Source organism: Morone saxatilis, unplaced genomic scaffold, assembly GCF_004916995.1.
Source record: "Morone saxatilis isolate NCDOM2014 unplaced genomic scaffold, NCSU_SB_2.0 Contig11, whole genome shotgun sequence".
In the NCBI taxonomy this organism is placed as follows: Eukaryota; Metazoa; Chordata; class Actinopteri; family Moronidae; genus Morone; species Morone saxatilis.
This window is the reverse complement of record NW_023339663.1, coordinates 22,955,344-22,975,823: the sequence shown is the minus strand read 5'-3', so window position 1 is coordinate 22,975,823 and position 20,480 is coordinate 22,955,344. Positions and strand designations below refer to the sequence as shown.

The 20,480-nt window shown below is 41.6% G+C and overlaps 2 protein-coding genes across 6 annotated transcripts in view; both read right to left on the bottom strand.

Moving 5' to 3' along the window:
- Window positions 1-1,272: 1,272 nt before the first annotated feature.
- On the bottom strand, window positions 1,273-12,738 carry LOC118343217 (retinoblastoma-like protein 2). The gene is made up of 14 exons (XM_035681976.1): window positions 12,545-12,738; window positions 7,791-7,916; window positions 7,246-7,352; window positions 6,760-6,863; window positions 6,410-6,547; window positions 5,854-6,018; window positions 5,555-5,624; window positions 5,322-5,431; window positions 4,732-4,908; window positions 4,205-4,276; window positions 3,920-3,980; window positions 3,172-3,332; window positions 2,832-2,996; window positions 1,273-2,633 (listed from the first exon to the last, which is right to left on the bottom strand). The coding sequence occupies exons 2-14, from the start codon at window positions 7,865-7,867 to the stop codon at window positions 2,385-2,387; spliced, it is 1,656 nt and encodes a 551-aa protein (XP_035537869.1). The 5' UTR covers window positions 7,868-7,916; window positions 12,545-12,738; the 3' UTR covers window positions 1,273-2,384.
- A 3,533-nt stretch (window positions 12,739-16,271) lies between these two features.
- chd9 (chromodomain helicase DNA binding protein 9) overlaps window positions 16,272-20,480 on the bottom strand; it is a 65,325-nt gene continuing 61,116 nt past the window's right edge. For 3 of the 5 annotated variants that reach the window (XM_035682102.1, XM_035682101.1, XM_035682103.1), the window contains 6 exons: window positions 19,861-20,035; window positions 19,339-19,487; window positions 18,921-19,151; window positions 18,508-18,657; window positions 18,116-18,220; window positions 16,272-17,649 (listed from right to left, as the gene is read on the bottom strand). In XM_035682102.1, coding sequence (XP_035537995.1) covers window positions 16,657-17,649; window positions 18,116-18,220; window positions 18,508-18,657; window positions 18,921-19,151; window positions 19,339-19,487; window positions 19,861-20,035 — 1,803 coding nt within the window. In that variant the 3' untranslated portion in view covers window positions 16,272-16,656. The remainder of the gene's footprint in view (window positions 17,650-18,115; window positions 18,221-18,507; window positions 18,658-18,920; window positions 19,152-19,338; window positions 19,488-19,860; window positions 20,036-20,480) is intronic. The other 2 variants (XM_035682099.1, XM_035682100.1) reach the window with 1 other exon arrangement.

Sequence of the window (20,480 nt, the reverse complement as noted above, 5' to 3'; positions counted from 1 at the left end):
GAAGTGTGTGCATTTCTGTGTGTGGCTGGCCCAGAAGACACAGAGGTTGATGGACAGTAGTGCAGCGTCGCCTCCTCCTGCTGACAGGCCCTCCTTCACCCCAGACAGACCAATCTGTACACACAGCGACACAGACACACAGAGCCCATCTCAGTCACCACACAGCCCATTTGTCATGTCAAATAGCCTCAGAGAGACATGGCGGTCAAGTTATAAAGGTGATTGTATCAAAGTGACCCCAATGTGATGGTCATAAATTGCTTGCTTTATCGTGAGGCACTGTTCCATTGATAGAATTGAAAACAATAAAAAGGACAAATTCAATTGATAAGTAAAAATGGGAAAACATTTTTCATGTAGATTGTGAATATTTGTAATATATATCATATTTCTTACTTTGAGAAGAGTTTAGGATGAGGTGTAAAGATTGCACTCAGCTGGAACTCTTAGTTTTTTCGTCCTTGTTTTCCTCTGTTGTTCCATTGCTTTCCTCTGTAGACGCCTCCTTGGTGGAAGTGGCTGTCTTCGGCCTCTCCTCTGGCTTTTCAGAAGGGTCCACCACCATGGCACCCCGGCTTGTGTTGCAACCCATGATTTGGCGAAATCTAAGAGTCTTCACTGCGCTGTTGAGCTGATGGGAGTCCGGAGGCTTATTGAGTGTTAAAACACAGGTCATAACCTTAAACCCTGTGTAAGTGTTGTGGGCTCAGGTGCCTTTGTTCTCTATGGCAACCTTGAGACTTCCTGTTGAGTTTGGGCACCTGACTGTGTGTTGGTTTCTTTTTACGAGCCTTTGTCTGCTGGCCGTGCTGCCTTTTGGTAATTACCTCCCAAGCAACATTGGTTGAGAATTAACTCGGTGGCGTGCCAAAACATGGTAACTAATAAACAGTGAGGGGGATTGTGTGTCAATCACAGGGCAGCCATGGTTACCAACTGGATGGGAGTGTCTGCTTTCGTTTAGTCAGAGGAATGTAGATTGTATATATCACCATTCAGTTAATGTCAGAGCACATTCTTATTTACAGGTCCACTGCCTCTTATGGTACAGTAAAAGGGGAACAAAAACTGTAGATGATTAGTTTGGTAGGTACATAGTTTTATATGAAGGTGGAGAGTGAAACTGAAAAATGAAAAGAACAGTATATACCATAGATGATGTCAGTGAGTCCCTTGCTGCTTGGTCACTTGGTACAATAGTGCTGCTCTGCCAAGTAAAAACAGGTTTTCTTGTTGCTTCTCATTAGCTTTCTATAAAAGGGAGCAAAGTAGAGTGAGGCCAGAATGCTGAGTGTAAACCAGCTCCCTTCGAACAGAGAACTACATACAGTATAAAGTAGAAATTCAGTCCAGAGTCCAAACTGTCTTTGGGGGTAAAGTCTGTGATAATTTCACCACAGAACAAAGAGAATGATTTAATCAGAATGTTGTGGGGACACCAATACAAGATCCTTGTTATATACAGTATGCTTGTATGTATCAGTTTATTGTTTACTTGGAAGAATACATGATTTTGATTTAACAAAATTTTTTTTTTTTAAATTAAAGATTATCCATAATGTTTTAATACATTTTTTTTTATTTTTTTATTTTTTTTTACAAAAATGTAAAATCATCTATTTAGGAAGTGAGTTAGGAAAACCCAGGAATCAGTCAATAAAACTATGCAGCCCCCCATGTGAAACTATTATTATTCAGACAGCTTTATTAGTTTCTACATACTTCAAGTACCATTGAATAAACTTTAATAATGCTGATGTAACTTCTTCACTTTCCCTTCATTCCTGCGAAGAAGTAAAGAATCAAGTTTCACTTTTTTCAACTGTTTCAACTTGAATATTGGAACATTTTAAAAGATAAGAAAGCATCATTATAGGATAAAAACAGGGAAACACATTAAAAATTGCTTTAGAGTGGCTTGCAATGAACACTTAGTATCATCCCTCACTTAATCAGAATCTAGTCAATTACAATCAAGTATTCATGAAGGCCATAGACACTGGTGAAGCTCGTCCCCATGAACCCTGTGAGTGGCAGACAAGCTTGTCCCTGTTTTAATTGCAGTTCAGTTGGTACTGTATTATCCTTTCTCAGTCTAACCTTTATTTATCCAAGGGAGGTCAACTGAGCACTTTCCAGCTATGCCCTACATTAAATTCATACACTTCAACCAGACAGCTGCCCAGGACAATGACAATCTTCTACCACTGGCCACTGAGCTGAGGGCTAAGTACCTTATATGTCAGACATAATGCAGAACAAAAGAGAAAAAAGGCATAATGTTAGCTTAGACTGGAAGACAATGACAAAGCTGCTCTGTGCTGCTCTTTTAACACTGTTGTTACAGTCTCAGAAACAGGAGCAGAGTGAGACTCCTCTCTGCTCTAGTGCAGGTTCGGCTTTGTAACTGGAGAGGGTTGGTCCTGGTCCCTTCTTGTCACGCGATCATTCACCACATTCCTTAGTCGCCTATGCCAGGCTGACTCATCCAAATGAAGCCTCTTTGCTGAAGGACCACCTTCTTCCTCCACCTCTACTTCCTCCTCCTCCTCTTCTGTATCCAAAGATACCCCAAAGCTTCGCCTGTTGGTTGACCTGCCCGTCCTGACCATGTTATTGATCTCACGCAGACGCTGTTGGAAACAGAACGGATATTTGTAGCAAAACTAACTGTGACTTAATCACCTAAAAATAATGAAATCAATAATTCAGCTCTACTAAAAGTGTACATACTAAACATGCATATCCAATATCTTCAAGCTACACAAATTAAATAATATAATTTCAAGATGATGGTCACTAAGAAGGTTTCCAATGTTCTGTCCACAGACCTCTGGGGGGCTTGAGTTGAAGTAGTAGCAGAGTCCGGTTGTACGGGGTAAAGTGGTTTCTGGGTTGTATGGTGAAATGAAGATGGGGTAGCTGGGGGACAGCCTGCGCCTGCGAGGAGATACTTTCCACTGTCTGGGGTATGGAGACAAAGGAGGGGTGTCTCCCTACACAAGAGTGACACAGGATATGTTAGAAAACCCCATTCTGAAGTTATGAACATTTTACACATCCTTGAATTTGTGTTTTGTGTTGTGTGTCCGAGATTTGTGTGATCTCGGTTTGTTACTGTCTCCTATTGTTCATACAGCAAAATTCAGAGACTTGAAAGGGTTCACTTACTGCAGGGGTTGGGGCAAACTGCTTGGCAAAGTGCTCCATCTTTGTTGTGTAGACCTGGTTGTAAAAGTAAATAAGGTTGCCCCTCTCCTCCTGACAAGGTCCCGGATAATGTGTTGATGGTGTGTTGGGGGTCAGGATACCGTCGCTTTGGTCACCATTATCTGTAATCAAAAGTGTAATAAATGGCCACTTCTCATGGTGGAAGTACAGTAAATTGTCTCCACTTACATTACTGATATAATGCAGGTAATAGATTGTGAGTTATTGTGGTACCTTGATATAGGTTTCTATAATGCCTCTTTCCAGCCACACAGAGTGATACTTGACTTATGGCTGACCCTAGATATGCTGCCTGAAGGGCTTCAGTTAAATTGGTGCTGGAGCCAGATGGTAACCAAAGAAAAAAAATCTGGCCTGCATGCCAAGAAATCTTCTAACATGCTGGTGATACTCTCATGTTGGTGAGTCCAGCTGGAGATGTATAGAATTTGTCCTTTAAAAATGGAGTTTATTTAATCACCTCATTTTCCTGTGAATGAGTTTTATTTGAGCTAACAGGATGTATCTATGTCATTGCAACAGCAAAGCCAAAGGCAGTTTAAATTCTGTATATAAAATATGTTGAGATGTATGTTGAGATGTAGCTGTATAAATCAGCTATTATTAGACCATACTGTGTCATAATGTCCCATATCAACTGTACACACTGATTCATGTCTGGGTAATCAGAGGATGTTCATGCTCTTACTGTTGTTTCCAGTGAGATCATTTTCTGTCTCTCTTCCAGAAATCAGCACATTTTTGCAGACCTGAGAACAGAAAATGTCTGTGTTTGTAACTTTTGAACTAATATAGCCGTAACACACACAAAGACAAAACCTATGTATCAATATCAATATGTGAATCACACTTCATCTGTCAATTAAATGGCACAATGTTAATGTTCAGTAACATCTTGAATCACATCTTATATTTGATTTAAGCAAATCAGCTCAAATGATGGCTGGAATAATCTTTCAAAAAACAAACTTACACTTTTGTTGGCAAGTGGCTTAGACTTGTAGCACTTCATTATGTGTTTGAAGGGTACCTCCACCTTGGTAATCTGTAAAAGCAATGCAAGTTCCATAAGTTTATGATTTCCAAGCAAAAGTCACATCTCAACTATTTTATTAGCAGGGCTCCTGTCAGTGAGTGCTGAGAGTCTCTAAGATCCTTTTGCTATTTAATACTTACTAATATAAATATAAAGTTGGCTGTCCCTTAATTAAATGGTGTCACTAACAATTAACACTTTATAAGGGGTAATAGTGTAATAGTAGAATGAATAAAAATTAATGTATTGCATCATCAATTAAAAAACTATGCAGTGGGTATGCAGGAGTGTTAATTTACTGAATTACAAAAGAAGCGTGTTTTAGTGACATGCTTTAAACTAATTAAAGCCCTTAGTAATCACACACAGACAAAGGACATCCCTGCAAACATGCAGCATGTTTACCAAATCAACCAATGACCATTAAAAGTCCTGAGACTCTCGAAGATATATCAAAAGCACACCTTCGCAGTGATGTAGATGGCACACATGAGCAGTTGGTCCAGGTGTCGGTCTACCATGAGGTCAGTGCAGTAGACCAAAGAGTGCTCAAAACAGGTCCAGATCTTCAACCGCAGATCATCAGAAATGTCCAGTGTGGAACACAGCTCCCTCAGACGCCTGCCCATCAGGCTGTAAACCTGAGACAAAGAGAAACTGACCACACTAAACATCTCCAAATATTCCCAATAACTTCCCCTAAGAAATGGTTACATTCCCAGACTTGTGCCAAGTGGAATAAAAACCTAACAATATCATACCATAAATTACTTGACCAAGGGGGGAAGTGAGACAAAATCCAGTTCAATACATGTTCAAGACACAACAACAGAGCTATAATACAGACAGTACATTTGTATTTACCATTTGAGCCAGGATCACTTCATGTAAACAACATAAACACACAATATAACAGTGTTTGGTGACTTGACTGTTCTGGAGTCTCCGTCTAAGTAAAATGGTGATTGCGATGATAACTGTTATTTGGAGCCACAGAATAGAATATCATTCCACACACGCTAGGTAAATGTTATGGTGCGGAGTATTGACTAACCTTACGAGCAAACATGTGGAGAGAGTTGCATCTCCGAGGCCTGTTCACAGCTGACGGGGAATGCTGTTGGTCAGTGCCGGCAGACAGGTCAGCTCCCGAACCAAGACCCACTGACAACAAGATAACTGACCATCAGTCCATGGTAAGAATACTGTAGTCAGTTTGTAATTGAGGAGTGTATGAAGTGCAACAGAATTAAATCAAAAAGGAGCTTTAATACACTGCATTTATACCTGCTGGCAGGTTTCGGTCAGGTTGCAAGTCTGTAGTCTTTGGATCTTCAAGCTGTGTAGGAGGCATCACCTGTATATGACACAAAGCCCTCGTTAAAGCCCCATGTGTGTGAAGAAAAACTGAAGTGATGTTTTGATAAAGAGCCATCATTAGTCAGTAGAATAAATGTTTTAATCACATTTCTAATTTCATCTTACTCAGAAATTGTCGTCAGCATTAACCTTGGAAGAAACTGAATATTAAGTCTTAGATAACTCTTGACGCAAGATGAAGTGTTTTTGTGTGTTTTATTGCCAACCTGTTGGCAGGTCGGCAGATGGCCCTCGTTGGGTCTGAGTTCTTCCCACAGCGGTGAGTCACTGGTCCAGGCCAAGCTCTCAAGCACTTTCTCTTCCACTTGGGCGAGGTGTGTGAACACAGCACGAGGCAGGCCCACTTCAGCCCGCAACACCAGCTCAATCACCTGCCAGACCACAGGAAAACAAAACAGAGGTCTGAGGTATCCTCAAAGTTAGAGATGGCAGGGATGTTGTTCTTGGTTCAAATCTCAGACCTGATGGGAAACTCTCTAAAGAAATGTAGCCCCTCTCCACTCTCTCAGGAACCACTGTTAGGGTTCCCTTAAGGCAGGAATGTAAACATACTTTCTGCTCTGGAGCTCGTCCCATATAATTGTTCTTACAAGTGTCTGTTCTACCCTTCTCTGTCCTGTGTACTCTCCATAAAGACAATAAAAACTGACTGGCCCAGGGGACTTCAGAGTGTTGAAACATGATGTGTTTTTGTGGCAATTATTTGGAGTTGAGAACTGTTGATTGACAGCAATTTTATTGCTAACACACTTAGGAACACACCTTCCAGAGGTGGTACGGAGCCAGTTTCAGGATCTGAAGGAGGAGAAGGAAGTCACAAGGCAGACGGTTTGAGGATATGGTCATCTCCAGACAACAGGCCACCAGACAGCAGTGGAAAAGATCATTCTCCAAGATGGCCTGCGACAGACACATCACAAGCACAAGTGCTTTATTTTAAAAGAAAAATGTAGAAAAAATGAATAGAGATCAAAGCTTTAATTTTAAAAAAGGCTCAGGATGGACATAAACATGTAGTTGTAGTGTAACAAATTCATACAGTGCCCCTAGTGTGTGGAAAAGGTGTTTGTCAGACAAAAGTTCCAGTTGTGGCCACAGGAGGGCAGACTCACTGAGATGTCGCTGATGCCCAGTCTTTTCCTCTCTTGGCTGGCATGGTTCTCCAGGATCCTGTAATACCAGATCCCCGCTTCACAGCCGCACTTTGCTGCCAACTCTGTGAACAGTATCACATGAATAAAGTGAAATGTATCAGTAACAAGGGATTTGATACCTGTCATTAAAAACCAGCCAGCTCTCTAATAGTGTAGGGATTTAAAACACTGTAGGTGAGCAGACAGTGGTTCCCTGCTGTGCTCTAACAGGCGTTGTTACTTCTGATAGAACCAGTTAGTATTAAAAATGGTGTGTCTCTTAAGACTAATAAAATTTTGGGCTATTAAAGGTAACACTGTGAAGGCCATAATCATCCTCAAGAAATACTGAACATAACAGTGTTTTTTTAAATTCAGCTTTGGCCATGCATTCATCCCAAACATTTAAGTAACTGTCAGACACCTCGTCCCATTGTCTGATGATCATTGACTGTGTTAGCATACCGTTGGTCGTCTCATTTCTTGCATTGTCCCGGTGGTGTTGCAGAAATGTGTGCAGCATACGTCTCAGTCTGGCTTTAATGGCCTCGGTTGGATCTCTGGAGCAGGCCCTGAATCAGAGGAATCACAGTGAAGCAGTTAAATGAGCGCGAAAACCTTCAAGAAATAAATAAAAGGCCACACAAGGTTTTTTAAAAGCCCTCACTGCAGCTGTAAAAGCTCTCTTAAAACATTTAAAGAGTATACAGACACCTCCCCAACTGCACATAATGTTTACTCATAGTGAAACAGTCTTTTGTCTCAATGCTAACCTTTTTCTGTTTGCTTTTTACCACTACACCCGACGTTAACTGTCAAAAACACGCATGTCAGACTGTGTAGTGATATTGCAGTATTACTGGGCTTATTGCAACTATCAGTGTCAGTAGCTTTGTTAAAACTACCTGCTGTACACTAAAATAACCTACACAGATAATGTTGTAATTCTTAGATCTCATACAAACAACATGGCCACCATATGAGTAACACTGCGAGACTGTAGCACCGACCTGAACATAGCGATCAGGCTGTCACTGGGGCCAAACCTCAGTTTTCCCAGGTTACCCTGAGGCTCGGTGGTTGCCATGGTGACCACCACACTCCCACCGGATGAGAGTCAGAGCAGGAATGGGCACCTAAACAAGGGAAAGAACATTAGAAACACCGAGAGACAATTGAGACACATACAACCATGCAGTGCAGTACAATCAGTGACCAGTCATATTTTCATAGTTTGATTTAAAAAATAAAAAAGTATCTTAGCTTGATATCAGTAAAGAGACAGTTTCACTCTATAAACTGTTTCTTGAACTGTTTCTTGCACCACAACCACAGACATAGATGTGGTGTCTGTGATGTCACCCATTACGGTTCTGAAGGGATTTACACGAAGAGTTTGACATTAACAGGAAATACACTTATTTTTCTTTCTTTCTGAGAATTTTATGAGAACATTGATATCAGTCTTGTGGCAGAGGGGTTTCAAGCTTCCTAGAAAGTGAATGGATGGCAGTTTGGCTTTCCATTATACAGGAAGCCTAAAATTTAACTGATGGTGTTAGCTGTGTTGGTAGCCTTGTCATCCACAACTCCTTAGTGTCTCTATGCTGTTCATTTAGTTAACATTATTTAGTCTCTATGTCCTGGCCTCAGCAGGACTCACGTGTGTTACTGTACATCTCAGATAAGTCAGCTTTGCAGATATTGGCAACACCCTGGCAGGATGGTGACTGCTGACTGTCATGTTGAGTTTAACAAGAGTTTAGACACCTTAGATGCCACAGAAGACTTGTGTCTGTCAGTAGAAACTGTAATAATTAAACCTTAATCAAAGCACACCATGCAGTACAGGTTTCAATAATAAGAGGGATTCACAAACAAGATAATACTAGGCTTAACAGACAGTATCTTCTTTGTCAGCTTCTACTTAAGGAGTTTTAGTCCCAGCCTGTATGATGTGAAAATATTATTTCAGGTGATCTGGCCATGGAGGCCATGCATTATCAACATTAACAGTAATTATTGGTACTTTTACATTGAATACCCGTCCTCCATTCTACTTCACTCAAACATTTCAGTTGGGCCATTCTGCCAAATCAGGGCCTTTTCCCGTAACTTGGACATTACATGCATACATTTGCATGAAAGGTATCAGTATAATAAATTATATCCACGATCAGCCATAACCTCACAACATATAGGACTTAAAGGATCTGCTGCTAACGTGTTGGTGCCAGATACCACAGCCCACCTTCAGAGGTCTAGTGGAGTCCATGCCTCGACGGGTCAGAGCTGTTTTGGCGGCAAAAGGGGGACCTACACAATATTTAAGTTTCCTGCAAGTCTTTTTTTCTGTATTTTTGATCATATTCTAAGTATGACCAAGAAAGTCAATCTCAACGTACAGTTTTTTTTAACGATAGTTTTGGCAAACCACTTGAAGGTAAGTGTTCTCATGCTACTCACATTGTTCCCATGTGGCTACATTTCAAGCATTTGCTTAAAACTGAGAAAATTTAAATTTTCCAATTAGAAACTTGTAAAGAAAAAAACAAATCTATATTTTTTCTGAGATTGACACCTACACATTTTTAATAGTTAAACATGAGTTCAATCAGTTATGGTGCTTATAAAAGATAAAAAATGAAGTTTCTTTTTAAAAAGTAACAACATGCAGATGGCACCGATTTGGTAGAATGCCCGTTTATCTGAGTGTTAGTTCCCTTCCTCTGAATGAAGACTCTGTTTCTCTAATCATTCCCACATATGCTGTTTATCTGGGTTACTGTCCTCAGTGAATCAGGCAGACCTCAGTCTACAGTGACACGTGTGTGTGTGTGAGAGAGAGAGCGAGCGAGATTCACAGAAGAACCACAATCTGACTGTAAGGAAGCTGAGAGAGTTTCCACGATACAGAATGCGAATAAGTACTGAACTGGGATTTTGTTCCTTTATCAGATGAGTAAGTCTCATACAGTAAGTCTATACAGACTGAGCACTATGTGTGCACTTATGTGAAAAAATCAAATATAGCTTCAACAACTTTTAATGGGGCCATTTCCCTCCTATTTCCTCTTCATGTAGCCATTTTGAGCACCACATGACCACATTTTGTTCAAAAAGATGTTTTCAAATGTAATCACCTGCCTGCCAGTTATTTTCTGTCAGTCTAGCTTTCTTTTGCTCCCTAGACTTTCAGCTGTTTTTTTAAATAACAACACACTTTCTGAATTATCCTGTTTTGTCTCTTCCACTGTTGACACACAGCCACGCTCCTTTGCATTCAAAGCTCTCTGTAGAATAAATTCAGGGATCGATACTATTCGATTCTGACCTTTGTTAAGATAAACAAATGAGGCTTAAGTGAACAGCTGTCTTGCCTAAGCATTAATACACCTTTCCAAGATAAGGCTCCTTTTATCTAGTGATGATCTAAATGAAGTTGTTAATGGCAGTAGTTCTTGATCATTATTGCAGCTCATTTATCTGCCTTGGGCAGAGTTCAAGTTTGCATAGAATGAATTATAAGAGTGGCCTAAGATCCACACATGCAGTCTTATTTGTTGTGTAGATTTCCTCCTATTACATGTTATTTTAGCATTTGAATCATTTGAGGTCAAATAAGGTGAATGTCTGTTTGCTGTTGGTCTAATGCCAGGTGCCAACTGAGACACTACAGTAAGAATCAGTATAGGGCACAGAGAGAAGAAACACTGGCACATTTACACCGATCAGCCATAACATTATGAGCACTGACTGGTCAAGTGAAAAACAATGGTTATCTGGTTATCATGGCTCCTGTCCGTGGGTGGGATATATTAGGCAGAAAGTGAACATTTTGTCCTCAAACTTGATGTGTTAAAAGCAGGAAAAAGGGCAGGGTGAGAATTTAAGCGACTTTGATAAGGGCCACATTGTGATGGCTAGACGACTGGGTCAGAGCATCTCCAAAACAGCAGCTCTTGTGGGGTGTTCCCCCGGTATGCCAGTGGTTCAGTACCCTATCAACAAGTGGTACCAAGGAAAGCAGCGAAATGATGTAAGTGGGGAGCCGACAGGCTGGCTGTGTGGTCCAATTCCACAGACGAGCTGACCCTGTGACCGCTCAAATTGCTAGAACTAGTTCAAGCTGGTTCGCGATAGAAAGTGTAGAACAGCACAGTGCCATCACATTTTGTCTGCGTACTGGGGCTAGCGTAGCCACAGAGCAGTCAACAGTGTCCATCGGCTAACCCCTGTCCCACTGCCAAAAGTGCCTATGATCCAGGCACCGTAGCGCATCAGAAATGGACCATAGAGCAAATAGAAAAGGTACGCCGTGGCCGGATTAATCACCGTTTTCGTTTACATCCATGTGGATGGCGGATGTGTCGTTGCATTGCTAACCTGGGCGAAACATGTGGACACCGAGGATGCACTATGCGGAAGAAGGCAAGCCACGGAGGCAGTGTGATCGCTTTCGGGGCAATGTCTCTGCTCGGGAAACCTTGTCTTCGCCATTCAATGTGGATGCTACTTTCGACATGTACCCCTACCTAAGCAATCTGTTGCAGACCGATGTAGCACTCTTAGCATGGATACGTGATCCCCCTGATGGCAGGTGGCCTCTTTCAGCCAGGATAATCGCGCCGTGCCACAAAGCAAGAATCGGTTTGAAGGCACACCACGATGTTTTAGGTGTTTACTTGGCCTCCCCATATTCTAGATCTCAATCCAATCGAGCAATCTGTAGGATAAGCTGGACAAAACAAGCTCCGACCCATGGAAGCCCCACCTCACCAACATACAGGACCCTTAAAGGGATCTGCGCTGAACGTGTTGGTGCCAGATTACCACAGCCCACCTTCAGAGGTTAGTGCGAGTCCATGCCTCGACAGGTCAGGGCTGTTTTGGGTCAGGGTCAGGGTCAAGTTATCTCTTTTCTGACTCACTTCCACAGCTGCAGTAGTTACATTTCACTGCAAAACAACACCTATGACTAATACAGATCAACTTGGAAGCAGCAGCATGCATAAAGCTCAGACAATTCATACAATCCTAGCCTGGGCCAAAAATGCCCCGATTTGTCACAAAAACTTTAACCCATCTCCCAAGGAAGATAATGTGACATTTTATAGCCATGAGCGCCAGAAAAAAACAAAGAAAGGTCAGTCCACAGCATTATGCCGATAGAAAAGTGATTGACTAGATTGAAACAAACACAAAAATAACTTAAGGCTAGGTCTTTAACCCAGACAGCAGTCAAATCTGTTGTCATGCTTCATTATCTCCCACTTCTGTCTTTTGTCTTTAACATAATATGTAAAACCACTTGTCTATGAATTACACTGGAAGAAACTACTTTCTACTTAATGTCATTCAACACTACATGTTTGTTTGGTGTCAGTAATACTCAGTAATCAACCAAAAAACAATTTACACTCTGAGTAATGCATAATCTGGTACCAATTCATATGGGTTACACCCATTTCCTGTTTCCTCCACACTGACCGTCACTGACAGAAGCTGCATGAAAGCTTACTTTCAATTTGAAACACGTGCTTAACATTTAAATGGCACTTCAGTAAACTATGGATTCAAGTTGTTGACCATTAATCAAATATAATAATAGAGCTATGTAAAATAACAGCATGTCATGCAGAGGTGGATGATGGCAGTGGTACATTTAGTTCAAACTGTCAGCTTTTTGTGCAATTTGTTAGTCATGTCATCTAAGACTTGTCACAAGAAAACTAAAGCAATAAACAGTTTCAAAGCCACTCACCAGTCACTCTTGTCAGTGGTTTTGTTGAGCTTAAGAGCCAGATGGAGGCTCTTCTGAACTAAGATTCCTCCTGAGTGTCTCTTACGTCGGCTGGTAGCAGTCGAGAGTTGCAGCATGGGTTCAGAGCAGCCAACCTGCTGCTCTGCAGACTGAGGAAGTTCAGATCATTGGCCTCTCTCAGCTGTAGACAAGCCCCAACTTGTCATCTGTGTGTGGTTGCTATGATAAGCACTGAGCAGAACTGTACAAGTGACTACACAGGCCACTGAGCACCACCAAGAGGAGGAATGAAGGACTTAGAGTAGAGAGGAAAACTTTTTTAACTCTTCGCTTTGACAAAAAATGTCTCCAACGAATGGGACTCGTTTAGTGCTAACGATGGTCTGGCTGGAACACATTTAAAGGGCCTTTTTTTTTTTTTTTCAAACAGCCATATAGTTTGAATTATATTTCCACATAAATTAAATTTAGTGGATCACCAACACATGGTTTACTAAACTATTATACAGTACTTATGTTCTGAGTGTTGCCATATGATAGCTATAATTAGACAGAGTAGCACATAGATCTCCTTTTGCTACCTGTACTCTGAATACTGATGTTATTAACCACTGTTTTATATTAACTATTTATAGCTCTAGCACTTGGAAAAGAAAAGGAACTATTTCAACTTTAAAAAGTAGGGAGAAAAATGCTACCATTAAAGGAGCAGTTACCACAGTTTAAGCAAATACAGTATATTTTCTGCCACTGTTGAGTTTTAAGCTAAGGGAAGCTTAAGAAAGACTTTCATCCAAGCTCACAAGAAAAGACTTCTCCCACTGTATCTGCTTTCTAGAGTGAATCTCTGTTCCTGAAAGGAACTGTGGTGGAGCAGTAAGAAAGTGCACACGTGAGGAAGTTGATGAATTCTTGAATAAGGCCTCCAGACAAAGCAACAGGCAAAGGCACACTTAATTGATAGTCAGAAGAATATGTTTAATAAAAATAATTAAACCTCAATTTCCTCTATAGAACTTCATAGAAAGTAATCCAATAAATTACAAATGACTTTTAAGACGCATTTTCCTGCACTACATAAAGAATTATTTTGATTACACAGACCACAACTTGCAAATATTACAACTGTCCAAAAAAAAAGACAAAAACTGACCAGGGTGACATTTAGGATATTATCAAGCTTGAAATAAAAATACAAAACCAGTGATGCTAGTTTTGCTATCTCAGTGATAACATGTATGAAAACTGAAAGAAAACCTCCTTGTACAGCAGTAGTGTGTTTTGTCATTCCTCTTGCATATTGGTCATGGTTTACTTGTGTCTGTGTTAAATGCAGATTCAACACTGCTTCCCTAAACACCTTAGCCAGTGGGCTTTTGGATCCCTCTGTACAGTAGCAACCGTAGAGAAAGCAAAAAAAAACATTTGAAGAAATAGCAAAAATGAAAGGCAGAAAGATCAAATGCTTCATGTCTACCATTTTTTTCCCAATTTGTGTCCTATAAGAGGGCTCCAGCACAGTCATCAAATCCATCAAACGCCATCGCTAGTGGGCCAACACAAAAGTAGCCAAAAAAGTTATTAGTCAACTCACAGCCTACAGCCCAAGAAAGTGCAATGGCTGGGTGTTTGCATAAGGGGCCACTACAGTGTTTCAAAGAGAGCAGAGGTGCAGATATACAAAATGACAGTGGCAATGTTTAAAGTTCATTGCTCAGACCATAGAAAAAGATACTGTACTGTTAGTAATAATATAAAAAAATGCAATTGCCATTGCCACCAGCAAAACACATGACAAGCGTCATATATGTATAAGTGTTGCACCTATATCGTATATGTCTTATCAAGTACTACCAATAGCGTCAGTATACGGTTATCATACTCACAGTATACTAACCAACCAGCCGCAATACCAAGAAAACCACTTTAAAGCAACATTAGAAATCAGACATGTCTTCAGCCTCTGGGGCTGTTCATGGTTTCACCCACGAGAGAACGATGCTACAGCAATACTTAAGAACTAAACAGACTGAGTTAATTCAGTGGGTTTTTCCAACACAGGAGGGGGCGCTCTGTCATCCCCGGTCCAAACAGAAACCTCACCTTGGAAATTGTTTTTGAAACACGTATCTAACAGTCCACTGTGTAACAGCAGTCCTAGAGCGAGCACTGTTGTGCCAAGAGAAAATTACTAAAGGTACTTCGGCTTGAGTGAATCCAGTGTTTATGTGTATCCTGGTTACAGCTGAACATGGTGCAGAGACGATGAACAGAAATGCACAAGCATGGACACTGAGCACGGGTCTGAGAAGTCAGTTTGTCGGACAGAGGTTGAACGAGAAAGTGAGGTACAGGATAAGGGCACTTCTACATCTAGCTGAAGCTCCATTTGTCAGCAAAACAGAGTTGAGGACACACAACCAAGCTGCAAACTCCCAGCAACGCAAGCTGCTATTATTTAGCCTTTCCTGAAGCTAGCCCGACTGGCACTGTGTCAAATTTAATACTCAAAGACAATGACCATTACTACAATCTTATCCAGGATTTGAACTATATTGTGCTTGTGCCAAGTGTGTTCTCTAAGACTTTGGTAGACAGGTGATCATGCAACACATAATGCAAAAGGACTGTAATTTCTCATGAGATGTGACTGAAGGTCAAAAGTCGTAGCTTGCAAGGCCCCCGCTCCTTAAGACACAACATTCAGACTGAAAAGATATGGAAGCAGTAGGTACACAAGGTGAGAGGAGCAGTCCAGCCAAACAAGACAACACAGTGGAAGCTCTCGGTTAAAAAGAACACACAGCCTCTGACACACATTCCAGCAGAGACAAGGACATGAATTACATGGACAGCAAGAAAACACACCCATGCACATCTACATCTGCACAGTGAAGCCAATCCATTTAGCACAGTTGAGGTAAGATGCAATCAAATATGCCGGGGTTGTAATAATATCCATGTCATTAGGAATCCTGAATTCTTCCTTTACATAGAGACCACAAAACTCTGTCAGGACCTCAGCGGGTCAAAGGGCAGTTTTTTGGCACACAGTAAAAGGTTGTTTTCTGTCCCCACAGCTCGAGGAGTTTATCTGACTCCTGACACTGCAGTCAAAATCAACAGATGTGCAAGTGAACATGTATGCCTACTGTGAGTAGCTAAAGTGCGCCTTGGACATGTTGTGACATGTTTGTAAGGTGACATGAAAAGGAGGGGTTTCTAAAATTAGATACCCATGTTAAAAAATAAAACCTCCCCCATACCAAAAAAAACCCCCTCCAAAAAGTAATCACAGCAGACAAATTCAATTATGATCCATTTTGAAGAATCGCATTTGTAATATAAATACATCTACAGATTTCCCAATTTGAAGCCATGTTAAACAGGGAGCTCCAGGTAATTCTGTTTCCATATGGGATGTGAATGAATGCAGAAATTAACTCTTCAACGCGATATGAAGGTGAATGACAGGTTTAAGTGAGGCTGTGTGAGTTGTGCACTGGGGTGGAACATGGCAGACAGAGAATCTACAGCTTCAGTGACATTCATTAGCTGCCCAAGTTATTGCTGACATATCCAACGTATGATCTGCAAAGCATAAGTGTCAACGAACCTGTAAAAGTACTGACTATTTACAAGAGAAACCAAAGTGTTTGTCAAGTGTCATTCTCCCAACCCCCAACAATCAAAATATATTAATAGTACAGCTCAACGAGCATGTTGATGTAGTTTCACTTTTTTAATAAAATTAAATCCTGACATAATTACAATAATGCCTTTTTTGTTGCAATTGTACATAATTGTGTGGTACAAGTTCACAGAGTTCAGAAATCTACTAAAGTCTGACATGCAAAATGTCTCAAAACAAGACTGTACCTTGTGAACAAAAACTGAAATTTTATTTCAGTTCCTTTTAAGTCAGTTTTTCCTGTTTTTTTTTGTTTTTTTTTAAGGTTTTTGTAGTCTTTATTACACAACATTTGAGTTAGTTCTTATATTTACATGTAAAGAAATCGCAACATAAGTGCTGGAAAATCCATATATATGTGAATATATGTATACATTTCTAGGCAATACATAAATAAATTTAGAATTATATATTCATAGGATCAGTCCTCATCACTGGAGTCTGAATCATCTGATGAGGAAGAAGAGCTTCCAGACTCTGATGAAGATGACTCTGCTTTCCCCGAACCTTCAGGACCACTGTTTTCTTTTTGTTCTGCTGACTCCTCCTCCTCCTCCTCCTCTTCTTCTTCTTCTTCATCATCCAAAGCCTCTTCATCCTCCTCCCCGTCCTTTTCTGCCACTAGCCGCTCTGTCTCCTGTGCCGATGACTTGGAGAGTGCAGGTGGAGGAGGAGCAAGGGCGGGGTCACTGTTTGAGCTCTGCGGCTGTGAGGCAGACACAGGAAGGTTAAGGCCTGGAGTGAGAAGCATCCCTGGGTAGAGCATACTGGAGAGTAACAAGGGGTTAAGAGACAGTGGGTGACTGGAGGCTGCAGAGGCAGCTGAAGCACTTTGTGGGGCGGTGGCAGAGGAAGTGGAGCTGGAAGTGGAGGAAGGAGTCGTGTTTGAGCCCTCTGTCCTTTCTCCTTTGGTGTCTGAGGTGTGTTGGGGCGCTTTAGAGGCAGACGGCTCTCCTGCTTCACCGCTGGCGGCTCCCTTTGTCTTCTCCTCAGAGCCTCCTGTGTCCTCCTCAGCAGGCTTCCCAAGCAAGCTGCTCATGCCAAGCAGGTTTGGCAACCCAGCCATACCAGACAGCATCATGGGAAACATTGCAGCTAAGTTACTTGCAGCCAGGTTGCTGGCGTCGGACGGCAGCCCCATCAGTCCTGCGGTGAGCTGCAGGGACTGTAAGCTCTGGAGGTTTTGCTGGAAGGCCTGCAGGCTGGTCAGGTCCATTCCAGAGAGGAGGCCGTTGGCCAGCAGGGGGTTCAGCCCCAGTGTGGAGGCTGCTGGGTTGGGTGTTGCTGCTGCCGCCGTCGCCGCTGCAGCCGCCTTGGCCAGAGGGTTCTTAGGTCGACGTCCACGCCGGCTCACCTCCTCAGGTACGATGGGTCCCGTCAGGATCCTGTCAAACATGCTCTCTGGGAGGTAACCCTGGAAGGTATATGCAGGGTGAGACAGATCTTAAGCTGTGACACACATAGCTTAACAACAGTTACAAATACCACAGTACATTCAACATTAACAGTGGGGTAAACACTGCATATTCATGGCTATTTTATTCGGTGCACCTAGCTAAAACTAGTACAGTGTAATACATCAGCCCTGCAACTAATCCTACATTCATGATGGTTATAATGTTTAGTTTGTTTTTGACCGTTTAGTCTTCCTGTACTGATATAAATGAGGTGGACAAAATGACTATAAAGTTGAAACAGCATCTCTCTAGCTAACAGGTTATGACCTTCATAAAAGCATTTGTTGCTGGGCAGTGGTATTAGATTGTATTAGTTATGGCTCGGAGTACCCAATAAACTGGCAACTATCTCTATACACTGTTCAAAATGACCTTTCTTGATGACAGTGCAAGTTTTGATCTGGTTGTGTTACTTTGACTCACCGACTGTTTGACAACATCTGCCCATTCAGGTGGGACTCCGTACTCCGGGTTCTCCTGAAGGAACCGGCACAGATCTTTCAGAGGAGGAGCAAAGGCTCCACCAACCTACAGATTACAGGCAACATGAACCCAAGTGCACAGCAGGCAAGATAAATATTTGACAACTTATCACTTCCTTTACGATTTTGTTTAAAAGGCAGAAGTAGTAGCAGTAGTAGTATCTGATTTTCATGATAGTGGATAGCTTCAAAACTATTTTTAACAGAGCTCCAACAAGTTTTTAAAAGGTGAAATTGGCCATTAGTGGCATCCTTTGTGGAGATGATAATGATACATATAGCTATTTTTGAGGACATACTCAAACTCTCAAACAATATCACACAAAAACACACCTTGCGTGCATTTCTCCTGTTGATGATCTGGACCCTCTCCTCTCCTGTCAAGCTGTTCACGTCAATCTTGTTTGGGTTCCTGCAGCGGTGCCTCTTCTGCTTGGGCCGACCGTCCTGGAAGTGGAACTGCATTTGCATCTTATTTACCCCCTGGACATGAAATGGAAAAATAGTCATGTTTAAAGAAAACTGCAGTGACTTTTCTTTCTTTTTTTAATCCATTGCATCAACAAATCGCTTGTGGGAGAATTCATTTGACAGCAGTGACGTGTTCTGTACCTGCATTTATAACAGGTACTAAATGTACAGCATAATTATTCCATGAATATTGTTATTTCATCTTCTTCCTGTGTCACTTTTAATGCAAATCTAAAGAAAAAGATGAGGATAGGACAAAACAATATTGGACTCACAGGGATAAAGGCTCCTGTGTCTGCCACAAAGCCAGGGTGTTCTTGTAGCCACTGTTCTAAATCTTTCCTCCTGGGAGCGTCGTCCCCAGCAAGCCGGGTGCCATCTTTGAGGTTGATGACAGGGACCCTGCTCTCGGTGTCCGAGGGGACCTGACTGGAGCTCTGGCTGTAGCCCAGCGCAGGGGCCACAGCCATGCCCACCTGGCCAATACCACCCCACCCTGGAGGCACCTGGATGTACATGAGCACAAAATGGTGTTTTATGTTAGCACACTAATGCAAACAATGATCTTATTATTTATACATTCTAATATGTACAAAACAACCATAAACATTAAACCAATTGTGATCATAAAACTATATTATGGCACATGAGGTCCTGCTTTCGCGCAACAAGGAACAAAAGACAACCGCTCACCGGATCAGGCACAGCAGGGACTCTGCTCTTGTTCATGAAGAGCAGGTCCATCCCCTCCACGTTCTTCCTCCTTCCCCTCCGCTTCTTAACCACTGGCTGGCCGTCCATTACTCCGTTTAGCCTCATCTGACCAGTAAGATCTGGAGGAACTGCAGAAAAACCAGCCTGTTAGCTGTGAACTGCAGTGTCATTTTTGCCTAGTTTAAAATAAAATGCTGAAGCTTTGAGATAGACATGCAAATTCTCTTAAATCTTAGGCACATTCATTTTCAGACTTCAGTGAGCTTTTTAGGATTTGTACCTCTAGTTACTGTTATATTTTCTGAAAAGTCTGAAACATTTTCATTTCCATAAATATCTGTAAACAAATCCTGTAGGGCTACAGAAGATGACTAATGTCTCTGCAATCTTTAAGTCATCAAAAACTAAACTTTGCTGCCATCTAGCGGTAGTCGAGGAAAACAGGACAGCGTTATGCATGCACAGTTCTTCAGGTATTTGCTTTATTTTAAATAAACACACCAGTCTGGAAGCCGCACTGAGGCTTGGTGATATCAGCCAGTCCGGTGTCCGAGGCGCTCTGTAGCTCATGAAGCCGGGCCAGGTACTGCTGCTGGGCATGGGGGCCCTCCTCTGACTCCAGGGGCCTCTTCAGAGGTAGACCTTGTTTCTGGAAGGTCAACTTCAAACCTCCCTCCTGCCACACAAACAAAGGTGTTAGATAAGTCTAGGGAGGTGTATAGCCACAGGAAAAACACAGAGTTATAAACAAGGAGAAACTTTTAGGCTTCATTTTTTAAATTCCTTCTCAAACTGTTTATTAAATATGGGAGCTTTCTCTGCCTCACGTCTGTCTATCCAGTGATTCAAGGATCATAATATAAACTTGTGTTATTTTTGTATCTTTAATGCTATATACTGTTAGGTACGCTGAGTTTCTATTTATGTAATAAAGTAACATCTTATTTATACAAGTATCTTACAATAGGATAAAATATTTATCGGTTATTCTCTTGTTAGTAGCACTGGCACACATGGACACACAGTGGGTAGTGGCTAATAGGGCAGTGGGTAAAGTTTATTCACAGTTTGGACTGTAGTGGGAAGCCATGCCAAAGAGATAGCTGCTTTCAGCACATAAA